Genomic DNA, 13565 nt, shown 5'->3' on the forward strand with positions numbered 1-13565 from the left:
CTTCTGGTGATGAACCACGCTGGGATGTGACGGTGTGATGTCATCCACTGCCTGATGACGTCACAGCGGCACGGTCCGTAAACATCTCGCCTTCGCTGCGGCTTCATTCATTCATTCACTCACTCATTCATTTCCACCTTGAGTCAACCTTGGTTTGATGATGCGTGTCAAACCCACCACCATCCCCTCTGAACCGCCAATCACACCGCTCCCCAGAGACAGCACCAATCACAGCTCACCACCAGGCACACCGCAGCCAATCAGGAAGGTCCATTCTTCGGACGGCCGGTGCCGTCTCAGAGGTGTCGACGGTCGCGTTTGGGATATTTTAAACTTCATACCCCACCGCGGAAACATAAAGAACGTCACCCCTTGGGGTTCAAACCCCCCCCTAAAGTAAACCAGGCGTCCGCGGAGGAGGTCTGGGTGTCTGTGTAGCCGTGGCTCGTGTCTCTGTTTGGGGGGCCCCGGGGGGGCTCTTAGGGGTCCCGGGAGGGTTGGGTGCTGTCACAGAGTCAATAGAGGACAACTGTCCCTTCACCCTGCCTCGGGTCAACACGCTCCTCCGCCTCCTCCTCTTCCTCCTCCTCCTCCGCTAGCCACACCCCTCCTCTTCCTCCGGGCCCCCCCGCCCTGTTGGGGGGCCCCCGTGCTCCTAGCTCTGTCCGGAGGGGAAGGGCCCGCCGACGCCCTGGGGGAACACCGGCCAACAACGTCAACAACAACAACAACAACAACAAAACGGCTGCTTAATTCACTATTCACTAGGGATTTTAGAACTAAATTTGTGGTTGTTTTACCAGTTCAGTTACGTTATGGTTTTAACCGGAGTGGGCGAGAACCGTTTGGCCTGAGGGTGCTCTGAGACCGAACCATTTTAACCTTGAATCTGCCTTAATGTGGTGGAAAGTAACGGTTTGGCCTGGGGAGCTTCACAGTTCACATGTTCCAAGTTCCCATGATAGGATGGAGGAAGTGTTGATAGTGATAATATCAAGAATAAAATAATAGCAACGATAGAGCAGAGAAAAAGGATAAAGTCCAGGACAAACCAGTTTGTGCGCAGCCCGGGACTTGGCACGCACAGAGAGATCTAGAACGTGACTTTGATCCACATTTGGATTAGCGGTGATACGGGAAGATCTCGGCTGAGGTCTGCCCCACGGTGGTGATGCAGAGAACTACACCACCAAGCCATTCATGGGAACAGTCAATAATCACGTTACTGTGTATCAACTCATCAGCATCGTTTTAGAGGTCAGCGTGCATTATCTTATCACTATCAATCAGCAGTAAGTCAAAAGCTTTGAAAGGATCAAACTTTCAAAAACCTGTCTGTGTTAGAACAATCAGACTCTAAGGTGATTCAATGTTATCAGTAGGAATCCGATTAATTAACACATATACACAGATAACTTTGAATCTTATCTAAAGTAAATGATTGAACATGACCTTTTTAGTTGACTTTCAAGCCAGAAATGAGGATCCTGCCATGTGGAGCATAGCATCAGGGTTACAGGTTCGGCCCCCGCTTGAGTAAGAGATTAACACCCTCACTGTATTCTAAGACTTTGAATAACAGCGCCCACTAGAGGGTTTAAATATATATAAATACAATAAATATATATATTTATTTACGGTTACCTTTGTCCTCTTTTTAAACATTTAAATGAACCAATGCGCCGGTAGTGATATGGCATCTGGTTCACGTCGACTTCAGGCCCGAGCAATCTTACGCCTGATTTCCACCGGGGACGTACGCGCCGCGGAACGGCTGCGAACTCTGCCCTTCCTGCCCGTTACACGCCCTTCCACCGGGCGCGTAACGGCAGCGTAGCGCTGCCTTGCGAACCAGCCGTATTCACGCGAGATCACGCGATAATCCTAAACCTAATGTACTCACCTTCCACTCCCAAAACGACTGCAATTAAATGCCAGGCTTCGTCCTTTCTGACATTATCAGTATTAAAAGGATGATTTATTTCATGAATTATTTTATGTTGCTCCACTTCGACAATCAGCCTCTCGTCGTCCATGTTGCCGACCCTCTGAGACCCTTTGATTGATTGACTTCTGACCTGGTGCCACCGGTCGTGACGTAGTGTTGATGCGAGGTTGTGATAGGCTACATGAGCGGAGTATTGTGTTTTATTTTGAAAATTGACCGGATGCTCTATCTTTTACTTTTTCCCTTCCTGCCCTGTGTGCTCAACCCCCTCAGCAGGCTAACCCCGTCGGCCTCTCACCTGTCCGTAGGTGACTCCCGGGGCCCGGCTGCTCTGAAGGTCCACCCCGTTGGGCTCCGTCCCGAGGGGCCCCGGCCCCGTCTCCCAGGGGCCCCCCCCGCCCCCTCCCCCGCCCCCGCCCCCGCCGTCCTTCAGCCCCGTCCTCTCCACGCCCCCACCGCCGCCCCCGTCCTGTTGGTGGTGGTGGTGGTGGTGGTGGTGGTGCTTGTTCTTCTGCGGCGAGGCGAAGGGGTTGAAGTCGCCCTGCGGGTGGCGCTGTGGCTGCGTGTTGAACTCCGTCTCGAAGGAGGACAGCTGCTGCGTCACGCCCAGCAGACCGCCCACCTCCACGCTCAGGATCACCCAGATCACGTCTGGGGGGGGGGGGGGGGGGGGGGGGGGGCGGGGGAGAGACCGGTTATGAACTCTGCATGAAGAGTCCCCCACGTTGTGTCGTCTGTGTTATGAAGTCATTAAAGCCGGTCCCCGGCTTTAGTGACTTCATAACAGAGAGGACACAACGTGGCGGACTCTTCATACAGAGTTCAATCAATGTCTGTCTCTTTGTTGTGTGTCCGTGTGTATCTTGAGCTGTTTGTGTGTACCTGACTGCAAGACAAATTTTCCCTTTTCGGACGACAAAGATAAACCGAACTGAACCGAACGGAGAGATCAACATGAAACCGTCATTAGGGTCTTTATAACACCGAGGACCCTATGTGGCTCAGGAGGTAGAGCGGGTCGGCTGGTAACCAGAAGGTTGCTAGTTCGATCCCCGGCTCCTCCTAGCGGAGTGTCGAGGTGTCCCTGAGCGAGACGCCTCACCCTGACTGCTCCTGACGAGCTGGCTGTCGCCCTGCGTGGCTGACACCGCCGTCGGTGTGTGAATGTGTGCGTGAACGGGTGAATGTTAGGCGATATTGTAAAGTGGCCACTGGATAGAAAAGCACTGTTTATATGCACTACATTTATTTAAAATCCAGAATGTATACACACCTTTAAATGCCAAATTAATGAACGGAATATTAAGTGTTTGTCGCTGGTATGTCCCACCTCCGTAGAAGAGTCCGGTGGCGTTGCACATCCTCCACTGGCCCTGGTACATGCCCGGGGCGGCGGGGCTGTGCATCTGCACGCTGACGTCAAACATCTCCTGGGGTTCCAGGGACCTGACCAGCGCCATGTTGACGTGGCCGAACTGGTCCCCGCCGATGTACTTCAGACACACACCGGACGGCCACGACTCTGCGCCTGGGAGGGCCAGGACACAGGTATCAGAGGGATGGACGTCAGAGACAGGTCCACCACAGACAGGTCCAGCACAGACAGGTCCACCACAGACAGGTCACCACAGACAGGTTCACCACAGACAGGTCACCACAGACAGGTCACCACAGACAGGTCACCACAGACAGGTCCACCACAGACAGGTCCACCACAGACAGGTTCACCACAGACAGGTCCAGCACAGACAGATTGGATGTGACCTTCAGACGATAGTACCCAGAGGCTGGGAGTCATGCTGAGAAGAGGTTTACGAATCGGGACATGGCCGTCCGACCTCTGTTCCCATGGTTTAATCAGTGACCCCCCCCGTGGTGCGACCGGACACCCACCCGTGTTCTGTATCCTCCAGGTCTTAGTGAACGCTGTGTCTGGGGGGACGGACTCCCCCTCCCCGATCGTCACGTCCTCCACGAAGGACATGGCCGGGGCTTTGGCGTTGGGGCTCTCAAAGTCGTAGTACGCACCGATCGCAGCCTGCAGGTTCCTGGTGGAGACAGATGGGATTCAGTCGAACGGAGGTTAAGTAAGCTAAAGTATCGGCCCAGGGCAAACATTAAACTCTCATTAGTCTCTGGGTTTATCACTTGATCAGACAGCACATTTTACATTTGCTTGTCATTTGTGGAAACATTTGTTTGAGATGTTTGCTCGATTTTTTGTATTACCTTTTTTTTATCATTCAAACTAATACATTTACATCACCATCTATTTAATTGACAAGCAACATCATCAGTGACAAAAATAATAATAAACATATTTATGTTTTTGCCCACTGAAATGTTCAATATCATATTTATTTTTCTTCTGATTCTGGTGCAGATCTATGATTGTAAATTGAACAGCGATGGAGAACAACCGTGAGGTGACAACCACTTGTTACCAGCCCTACGTTCATCATCACGACGGGTTACCTAACATCACGGCGTTGCCATGCATGAGTTGTGTTCGAATCCCCGAGTGACCAGAAGTGAACAAACTTAGAGGTGGAAAACTACAGTATTCCCATCGATTGTGCAATATGTTGGACGATCAGAATCTGAAAGGCCAAGATCGCTTCTGCCTGCGGTTGTTACCTTTAACCCAAGTTACAAGCAAACTAATCACTCTCCATTCAAACACATCTCAGATCAACATGAATGTCAACTCGCTGCACGAAGTTGTTATGCAACAAAAAGGAACGAGGAACGAGGAAGGAGTGACTGGTGCTTTACGCATCACACCGCATTTAAAACACATGCATTAATTACGCACAGACTGGGAGGGGGGGGGACGCGACCCAGCACCCACTAATGGTCCGGGAGCAAGGGCCGTCGTGGGATCCGCGGACTCACCAGTTGGTCATGTCCAGGAAGAAAGCGCAGCCGGCCGGGTTCAGCTGGAAGCCCAGCAGCCTCTGGAACTCGGAGATGAGGACGTCCTTGTCCGTGGTGCCCATGCAGCTGAAACGCTGCATGAGCTCCGCGTCCACGTCCATGTCCATGCCGTCCATGGCGACGGCCGAGGTCCCGGGGAGCCGAGCCGAGGGGGTCCGAGGGTCCGGGAGGTCCGGCGGGGATCCTCCGCACTCTAGTCTATTCCGAGGCCTCTCTCCTCAGCCATAACAACCGGAGCTCAACAACAACAACGTCAGTACGCATGGTGGTGGCGCGGTGTGTGAGGGACAGTGTTGCCAGATTCTTAAAACTGCGGGGTGCCTCCAGCCTGTTGCCACATTGGTCGGGAAATCTAGCCCAATCTGGCAACACTGTGTGAGGGACGTTTTGACGTTACTACGCCGTGGGTAGTACGTCAGCGTTCGTGAATCGCCGAGGACTCTGACGTCATCTGTTGCTATTCGAAACCCGGCTTTTGATTGGGTGGCAGATTCATCAAAGTTTAAATCGACTAGTTGTAACAAATCTCGAAAAAAGTAATAATACCCCAAAATATTAATATATAATGTGATGTGAAACGCGTGGAAGATGTATTGAAAATAATATAATATTCTTTATTTCGATTAAAGTCTATCTTTCGGACAAATGAGAGGGAGTAGGCCTTCACAGTTTATTGTATTACTGTTCTTACTTGCTATATTATAAAATCAGCCAATTAATGTTTATAGAATATGATAAAAAAGTCCACTGTGATACATCAGAGTTTCGGGTTTAAATGGGCGCATCATGCGTGTTCCCGGCTACGTTTCTTTTCTATTCTCCGCGGGCGGAACCAATCCTAAACTCCGTGTGCAACACGACGGGTTTTATCGGCTACACCGGATCGTCGCTCGGTGAAGCTAACCGGGAAGCATGCCGAAGTAAGTTAACGGGTTGACACTTTGTGCGTGGTTAAAACATGATATTGACTCGCATAACCTTTAAATGTACTGCAATATAGAACTTGATGTTGTGGGTGTTTTTTTGAGAGTATCCTGGTAATTTGTATGCTTCGGTCTTCCGTGGATTGGCTCGGCGTTTTAGCTAGGCTAATGTTGCTAAGCTAAATTTGCTCATTCAAATCACACTTGCACCTACGAGCCCACCTATATGTGTTCTATACACCCCGTTAACTGTATTGCGTGTATCACTGAGCTCTCATGTGAAATGCATGCAATCATGATTTTTTTTTGGTGGTGTTTGTATTCCTGCCTAATTCATTGTGGATGTGATGGTTACTAACCCTGAGGATTTCCTTACGTGCCTCTAGGTTTTACTGTGACTACTGTGACACCTACCTCACACATGACTCGGTGAGATTTGGTTGATTTTCAATATAAAACTCTTTATCAACTATGTATATATCCGTCCAGTCCACTCATCTTGTTTGTTGACCCTTCCAGCCGTCGGTGAGGAAAACCCACTGTAGTGGTCGAAAACACAAAGAGAATGTGAAGGACTACTATCAGAAATGGATGGAGGAGCAGGCCCAGAGCCTCATCGATAAAACGAGTATGTGGTTGATTATAATTGATCAAATTAAGACCTACTACCCTCTAATCTTGTATCTGAAATTGTAATTCCCAGTAATGGGAAAACAATGGCAGCACTGTGTGTGGAGAACCTATTAGGTGTATAGGAATGGATTGCTATTTTTTGCTTCTCGAGTGAATGCCATCTTTCTCCTTTCTTTTGACTTCATCAGCGGCTGCGTTCCAACAAGGAAAGATTCCTCCAACGCCTTTCCCTGGAGGCCCTCCACCAGGTACGTGACCAGCGTTTGACTGACAAACTACTGTCGATTGTCACTGACAATAGTGGGCATGAAGCAAATGCAGTATCTATCAAAATGCAATAGTACATTGTTAACTAGAGCATTAAAAAAAAAAAAAAAAGAAGCCCCCCAAAACAAATTGATTAAGGCATATGTCTTTACGATGGTGAGGATGTAGGCGTGTATGTGCACGGCACAGATCGCACAAGACCATGTTTTTAGTGCTGGACTCACTATACTAATACCTACGGGACATGGTACCCTTAAAATAACAAACATTTACAATGGGGATGAGTTGGTCTGAGGGCAGCCATGAATTGACCCGTTGAAATCAAAGTGTGCGTGGGCTATGAGCTTAAAGAATATTGAGGAGGTACTTGTGTGAAATGCAATTTGACTATTCAAATGAAATATCAGTCAGATTGAAGACCTTCTTTACATTACTGAACACGTGGTCCTAACGTAAGTTTTCATTATCTTTATTTTGGCAACACTAGCACCGTTCATGCTAGCTTCAACAATCAGGATAAGCTAACCAGCATATTTGGCCGCCCGCCGCCTCCATAAGAACCGTTCTGTTGAATCCACACGCAGCTAAATATCTGTTGTCTGTTCTGAAATAATGCAGGACATAATATGGTGCGTCCTTAATGCATAACAAATGGATAACATTTTTATGAAACTCATTCAACAGAGATAAGTTCATACAGTGAAACATGAACCTCGATGATCACAGAAATGTTATGGAAAACACCCTGGAAAATTATGAGCTCAAAAGAGTGTGACCTCTGGCCTCACTTGACCTAACGCTTCACCTTTGTCCCCCAGGTGGCCCCCCACGGCCAGGCATGCTTCCCACACCCCCCATGGGAGGCCCCCCCATGATGCCAATGATGGGCCCCCCTCCCCACGGAATGATGCCCGGCGGTCCAGGAATGGGTACGTCAAATCTGCAACTTCTTGTTTGGATTCTACGGACACAGCTGTCCCTAGAACAGATGTGGGACGTTTCACTTCCTTTCGCTGGGTGGAGATCACTGTGCACTTATTCGGCCCTTGGCCAGCACTAGTAAACCTTTCCCAGTGCAACGACGAGCAAATTCCTCTTGCCTGGACACAAATCTTCTGAAAAGTGTCTCCACCAGAGGTTCTGCTATGACATGATCAGACGCAGGACTGCCGAATCAGAGATTACAAAGGTGTCGATTCCGAGAGTACGTTCAGTAAATGCATGGTGATGTAACCTGCAACCTGCTTTCCCCCTCCAGGCATGCGGCCCCCAATGGGAGGCCACATGCAGATGATGCCGGGACCTCCCCACATGATGCGGCCCCCCCGACCTATGATGATGCCTGTGCGCCCAGGAATGATGCGACCAGACAGATAAAAACGTTTTTCTATTTTAAATTTTTTAAAACGCCTTTTTTGTTTCTCTTCCCTTTGTCGTCTTGTGAGGAAGCATTGCGACATGCTTCTGCTACGGACTTGGCCTGTTTTCAGTGTTTGGTTTATTTTTCAACGTTTTAATTCCGATCCGGTCACACAGAGTTTCAGTCACTGTATTTTGTCACCTGATTTGAAACGCAGTTGTGATTTGGGTTGCAGTTGATTTTTGTTAAATAAAATGGCACACATGTCCTCTTGTTTATAGCTACAATTTGTAAACGTCACGTTTTGATTACATTTTTTGAAATGTTTTAGGATTGTGTTCATTTGTATTGTTTTGACAAATAAACAATAGTTTTTGAACATCTCTTGTCTGAATTGTGATTTCATACATTGAGGCCAGTGTTGCCTCAACATACAATGTTCAGTGATTTTCGACGTAACATTAAAAGCTTGCTTGTAACACATGACTACTAATGCATGGTTTTAAATGTATATTTAATGTTTAATTTATTATAAATGTCTTTGGGTGGATACATGTATCCAAACCTTTAGTTGATAAATGGGCAAATGTTTTTAATGCGTTTGGAAGGTTCTTGATTCTCACAATGGAGGGTATACTATCTTTGGTGTTCGATTCCTACCTGAAATGTACCAGGTTCGCTTCATGTCATTTACCTATGCATACATAGGCAACATAAACCCTACCTCAACTCAACTTTGGGTGCTCTCGACAAAAGCTTCTGTTGAATGACTCAATGTTAATCTTTTGGAGAAATTTTGTGCTCCGAGGGGGTGCAGCTAAGTGTGGCCACAACTTGATCATGCTGAGCTGTGTTGCGTTTGATTGCTTCTCTGGAGCACATCCTGATGTGCCCAGTAGAGGGCGCTAGAGAACCAGTGCAGTATGACTCGTGAGTTAATTAAAGGCCCCCTGTTTTAAGGTTTGATGGATCAGATTACAAAATAGTAGTCCCCGGGATTGGCTGATCCATCCATCATTCTCCTGGGTACACTCCCACTTGTGATGAACAAATGTATACAATTATCTTTTGGATCTATATTGTAGTACTTTAAGAAGTTTGCTTATTAGATTTTTTTGTGCTCGAAGAATTCTTGCACTTTTTGGGTTGAGGCTGCATTGTTTAATACACTTATTCTAAGGCTCTTTGGGCAATGCAAAACTTTTGGACAAGTTTACGCTTCTGTCAAAAGGACAAATTTCATATCACTAAACGGGTCGATTTTTTTAAATGGCTTTGAATCACAGATGGATCACTTAAATACTGAGTCTTCTATGCATTGTAAATTATATTCCTATTTACATAAATTGATTGAAATAAATGAAAAGCTTGCACACATAGTGAAACGTTATTATAAATGGGTGCAATGCTCTTGTCTGCAGTAACACAACAGTCCACGTTTTGAGACAATCATAAACCATTTTCTCGGATGATCTCCGGACATTGTCCAGAGTTCCCCTTCCAAGCACGCATCACTCAACAGGAGACGTTCCCTGTCTAACCTCGGAGGAGAACTCGGTAAATCACTCGCCTTAGCGGGAGAGTGGAAGCGTTCCCTACTCCAAACATCCGCTCCATCTGTCGGACAAGAATAAGACCATGCTAATGCACATTTTATGCTCTATGTCGCTCCGTGATGATGTCCACGTGCCAGTGCAGAATCTCAGGAGCTCTTTATGAATATTCCATATGGACATTAAGTGGATCGCTGCCTGGAGGGAAACGCAGGCTCACAAGAAGCTGAGGAGGTAAAAAGGTTAAAATGGTTGTCGAAGTGACGAATTTTAAGCGCACGTCGTCTCCGATAAGAGCAAACGGGAACAGGGTCATACATGCATTTAATTATGGTATGCATTGATCTTCAAAGTGGGTGAAAGGTGAACGGGAAAGTAGAACTTAAGACAGTAAATTAAGGAGCACTGTTCTGCCCTCTACATGAAACAGAACAAGTACGTTGTTCGGATGTACTTGAAGCCCAGGGTGTACCCCGGCCCTCATGATCCTCCTAATCCGTGTCTCGCTTGATTGAAGCCTCCTCCCCTCAGAACAAAAGGCAAATGTCCGTAGGGGCAGGGGAAGTAAAAAGCAGAGTCATCGTCTTGTGCTGCCTGCCACCGCGATGGGCTGCTTAACATCTACCTCTTTGATATTCCTTTCATGCCACTGACTTGCATTAATGCCCCTGATACCAAACTCTAAGAGCCATCCTGAGAGGCATTCAAAACTGTTTTCTCCAAGTGCACAGGGCCGCACGTAGGATCTCTGGGCCCGTGGAAGTAGAACTAGCATGCCCCCCCACCCCCCCACCCCACACACACACATCTTTAGTGTACTGAATTATTTATAATTGAGGTATATATAAATAGACATAAGACAGATTAGTTTAGCTGGCATCAAGAAGTGCTTCCATGGTCCCCGGGAAGCATATGGATTCGAGAGAAACTGAAAATCCAGGGGTTGATTAAACTCATTCTGAATGAATGTGATGGCTGCGTCAGCAGGGAGAAAGTTACCTTAGTGCAGGTCTACCCACTCTCATCTTATATCAGAAAACCCCCTGTTTGAAATCCCTTTGAGATATAACTCACCCCTTTCATCAAGAGGGTACTAATTTTCTATCCTAGTCAACGCATTGCTACAGCTGAAGGTTGGTCATCATGTGGGTCAAATATTTCCAGATCTACTAAAACACGCAACCATGTATGACTTCCAGGACCTCCTCCCTCTATGGCCCAAGAGTGTCTTGTACACAGAGTATAAAGGAAATTAGCTTTCCTTTACCCTCCAGGCCTCCACTCACACAGAAGTGTAGGCCTACAGGACAGGAGCCGAGGATTTAGGGAGGCTAGGCTGCCTAAATCCTCAGCGAAGCTCTTGACGCATCACCGGCTGATCAGAGACCGGCCGACTGTGTCCGCAGGCCCGTCAGACGTGCCCTCCATCGGACCGGCGGCTCGCGTCGGGTTCACGTCGGGTTCATTTCCATCCACTGGCCTTTATCTTGATTGAAAGGGCTTCCCGGAGCAGAACGGCTCGTCGCTATTTAAACCACGCACTCACACAGGCCGACAGGCCGTCGCAGTAGAGGGGGATGAATGACAATGACCAGAGCCGTATTCCCTATGGCCAATCGCTTAATAATAACCCACCTCTTATGTAAGAGAGCAGGCGGGGTGCGGATTCGATGAAGAGAAAGTTCGCTCTTAGCCGGGGTTAGAGTCCCACGACGGTTGACGGCGATTTATAATTGCTTCGGTGGTTAAATTGCTTTCTTCTATTCTTTGTTTTTGTTCTTGCCTTTATCTCTCGCCGTTTTCTTTGTGTTTCTTCCACTCGGTCGGCGGGGAGACGCTGCCACCGCAGAGGTAATGCGGTTGGTCGCAGTCAGGGATCAATATCCATTCTGCTCGGCTGTGATGAGAAACCTTTGTGTAGTGCACAGCAGCAGCCAGCAGGGGGTCCCAGCCACTGGCCCTCGCTCTGTGCAAATACAGCATAAAGCAAGCAGTGTGTGTGTGTGTGTGTGTGTGTGTGTGTGTGTGTGTGTGTGTGTGTGTGTGATCTGACTATAATGTTTTTTGTTAGGTTTTATTGGTTTTCTAATGTTCCCACGTCAGACTTGATCCAGCGGTCCTACTGTGTTCTGCTGTGTTACAGCTGAAGCTCAGGGGGAGGGCCCACAGAGCCTGGGCAGGAAACCAGGAACCAAAAGGGCCGGATCTACGCATTGTTTCCTGTTTCGCTGAGGCAGATATTTTATAGAACAAAACTCTTATCCGTGGCTGGATGAAGCGCTCAAGGGGGAGTCTTTAATCCTTCTTTCTCCATGGCCAGTCCGATACGGTGTTGTTGCGAAACCTTTACAGACTCTTTTATACAATTTACTACTGGCCGAGCTCATTTTCACCTATAATGTGCATACAGATCCCCGCCTCCAGGCTCATGATTGGTCAAACCACATATTACCATCTCATGATTGGTCGAAACACATATTAATGTCTCATGATTGGTCGAAACACATTATACTCTCATTATTGGTCGAACACATATAACAGACTCATAATTGGTCGAAACATACATTAAGCGAGAGAAAGTGAAACGCCCCTTTTCCCAGATTTGCGTTGGCCAGCCATCAGCTTTATGAACCTAACCTAAAAATCTGTCGGATTGAGGGAAGACATTACCGACTGATCTTGGATCTGCGGAGTAGGGAGTGAGAGAGTGAGAGATTGCGAGACATAGAGAGTGAGAGAGAGAGTGAGCGATTGAATGAGTGAGTGGGTGAGTGAGTGAGTGAGTGAGTGAGTGAGTGAGTGAGTGAGTGAGTGAGTGAGAGAGAGAGTGAGCGATTGAATGAGTGAGTGAGTGAGTGAGTGAGTGAGTGAGTGAGTGAGTGAGTGAGTGAGTGAGTGAGTGAGTGGGTGAGTGAGGGCAAAGAGCAGGGTCCGAGTAGTATGTGTATTTTACGACCACTGCTACGCCGGGGATCAATATTGTCGGCATGCGCAGGTAGCACGACTCGACGGGTCGCATTGGCAGAACACCGGCGTCAGAATAGAACGGTACAAGCCTGTTGAGTCTGCAGAGTCACACAAAGTGAGCGGAAGGGTGGCTGCTAATGAAAGAGACGTCTGATCCGAGAACAGTCGATCCTCTGCCAGGTCGCGGCGTATATTGACAGAACTCAGGCGCTCTACCACCACCGCCGCCTGCCAAAGCTGTAGTGGGCAGCTGCTGCTTCTGCCACCGCCGCCAGTGCTGTCTGTGGCAGCGACCGCACTCGGGGCCCCCCATCCCCCCGGGGCCCCTGCGGCTTTTAGAGATGTGTGGTAGCAACGGTGGACGTGTTAATTATTCATCGGCCGAAGTTCGCATGGTTTGAGTCGTTTTTACGACTGGGTTACGATTGGGCTATGCCACTTACAGTATGACGGGGGTTCATTGAGCGAGAGTAAACTATTGCGTAAAATGCAACAAAGCAAGGTGTGTACTGAACCTGTTAATTGAGTTAAAACAAGGACAGGAGTGACAGTCTGCCGTCCTGCGGTTGTTTAAAGTCGTATATATTTAAAGAAAGCCTCCTTTTTTCACATTTCTAAAAGTTGGTATGGTCAGTGTTAGTAGCTCATCGTAAATGTCCTAAAGGGTTGCCGGGTTTGACAGTTCTCTAACTACCCTACTCTTACACCTAAATAGGTTCACCTGTTGAATCGATTTTTCACCAGATGTGAGTCGGCGAATTAGCCAAAACCCATTTCAAAATAGACCCTCTATAGTGACATCACAAGTGGGCATGTCCACCCTGTTGCCAGATCGATTGATGGATGCATCGACCAATCAGCCCGCCCATCAGACTGCACTGTACCAACTGGTAGCCTGAGATCTTCAAACTGTTTACTTTTAATTGAGAACAGAGACAGAGGGGAAATGGAACAAAGCTGCAGTGGAAGTGTTCTGC

General features: G+C 48.0%; 2 protein-coding genes across 2 annotated transcripts in view; one reads left to right on the forward strand and one right to left on the reverse strand.

The window, feature by feature from the left end:
* Window positions 1-5149, reverse strand: part of LOC130402538 (protein ILRUN-like) — a 6568-nt gene extending 1419 nt beyond the window's left edge. Inside the window, exons 1-6 of the mRNA XM_056606740.1 lie at window positions 4844-5149; window positions 3842-3996; window positions 3279-3476; window positions 2405-2599; window positions 2247-2350; window positions 1-691 (exon numbers count right to left, since the gene is read on the reverse strand). The exon at window positions 1-691 is cut by the window's left edge and continues 1419 nt beyond it. Of these exons, the coding sequence (XP_056462715.1) occupies window positions 656-691; window positions 2247-2350; window positions 2405-2599; window positions 3279-3476; window positions 3842-3996; window positions 4844-5001 (846 nt within the window). The 5' untranslated portion in view covers window positions 5002-5149 and the 3' untranslated portion in view covers window positions 1-655. The remainder of the gene's footprint in view (window positions 692-2246; window positions 2351-2404; window positions 2600-3278; window positions 3477-3841; window positions 3997-4843) is intronic.
* Window positions 5150-5689: 540 nt separating this feature from the next.
* On the forward strand, window positions 5690-8109 carry snrpc (small nuclear ribonucleoprotein polypeptide C). Its single transcript, XM_056606021.1, has 6 exons — window positions 5690-5805; window positions 6195-6237; window positions 6328-6436; window positions 6630-6689; window positions 7527-7637; window positions 7967-8109. The coding sequence occupies exons 1-6, from the start codon at window positions 5798-5800 to the stop codon at window positions 8083-8085; spliced, it is 450 nt and encodes a 149-aa protein (XP_056461996.1). The 5' UTR covers window positions 5690-5797; the 3' UTR covers window positions 8086-8109.
* Window positions 8110-13565: the final 5456 nt, after the last annotated feature.

This window comes from Gadus chalcogrammus, chromosome 13, assembly GCF_026213295.1.
Source record: "Gadus chalcogrammus isolate NIFS_2021 chromosome 13, NIFS_Gcha_1.0, whole genome shotgun sequence".
NCBI lineage: Eukaryota > Metazoa > Chordata > Actinopteri > Gadiformes > Gadidae > Gadus > Gadus chalcogrammus.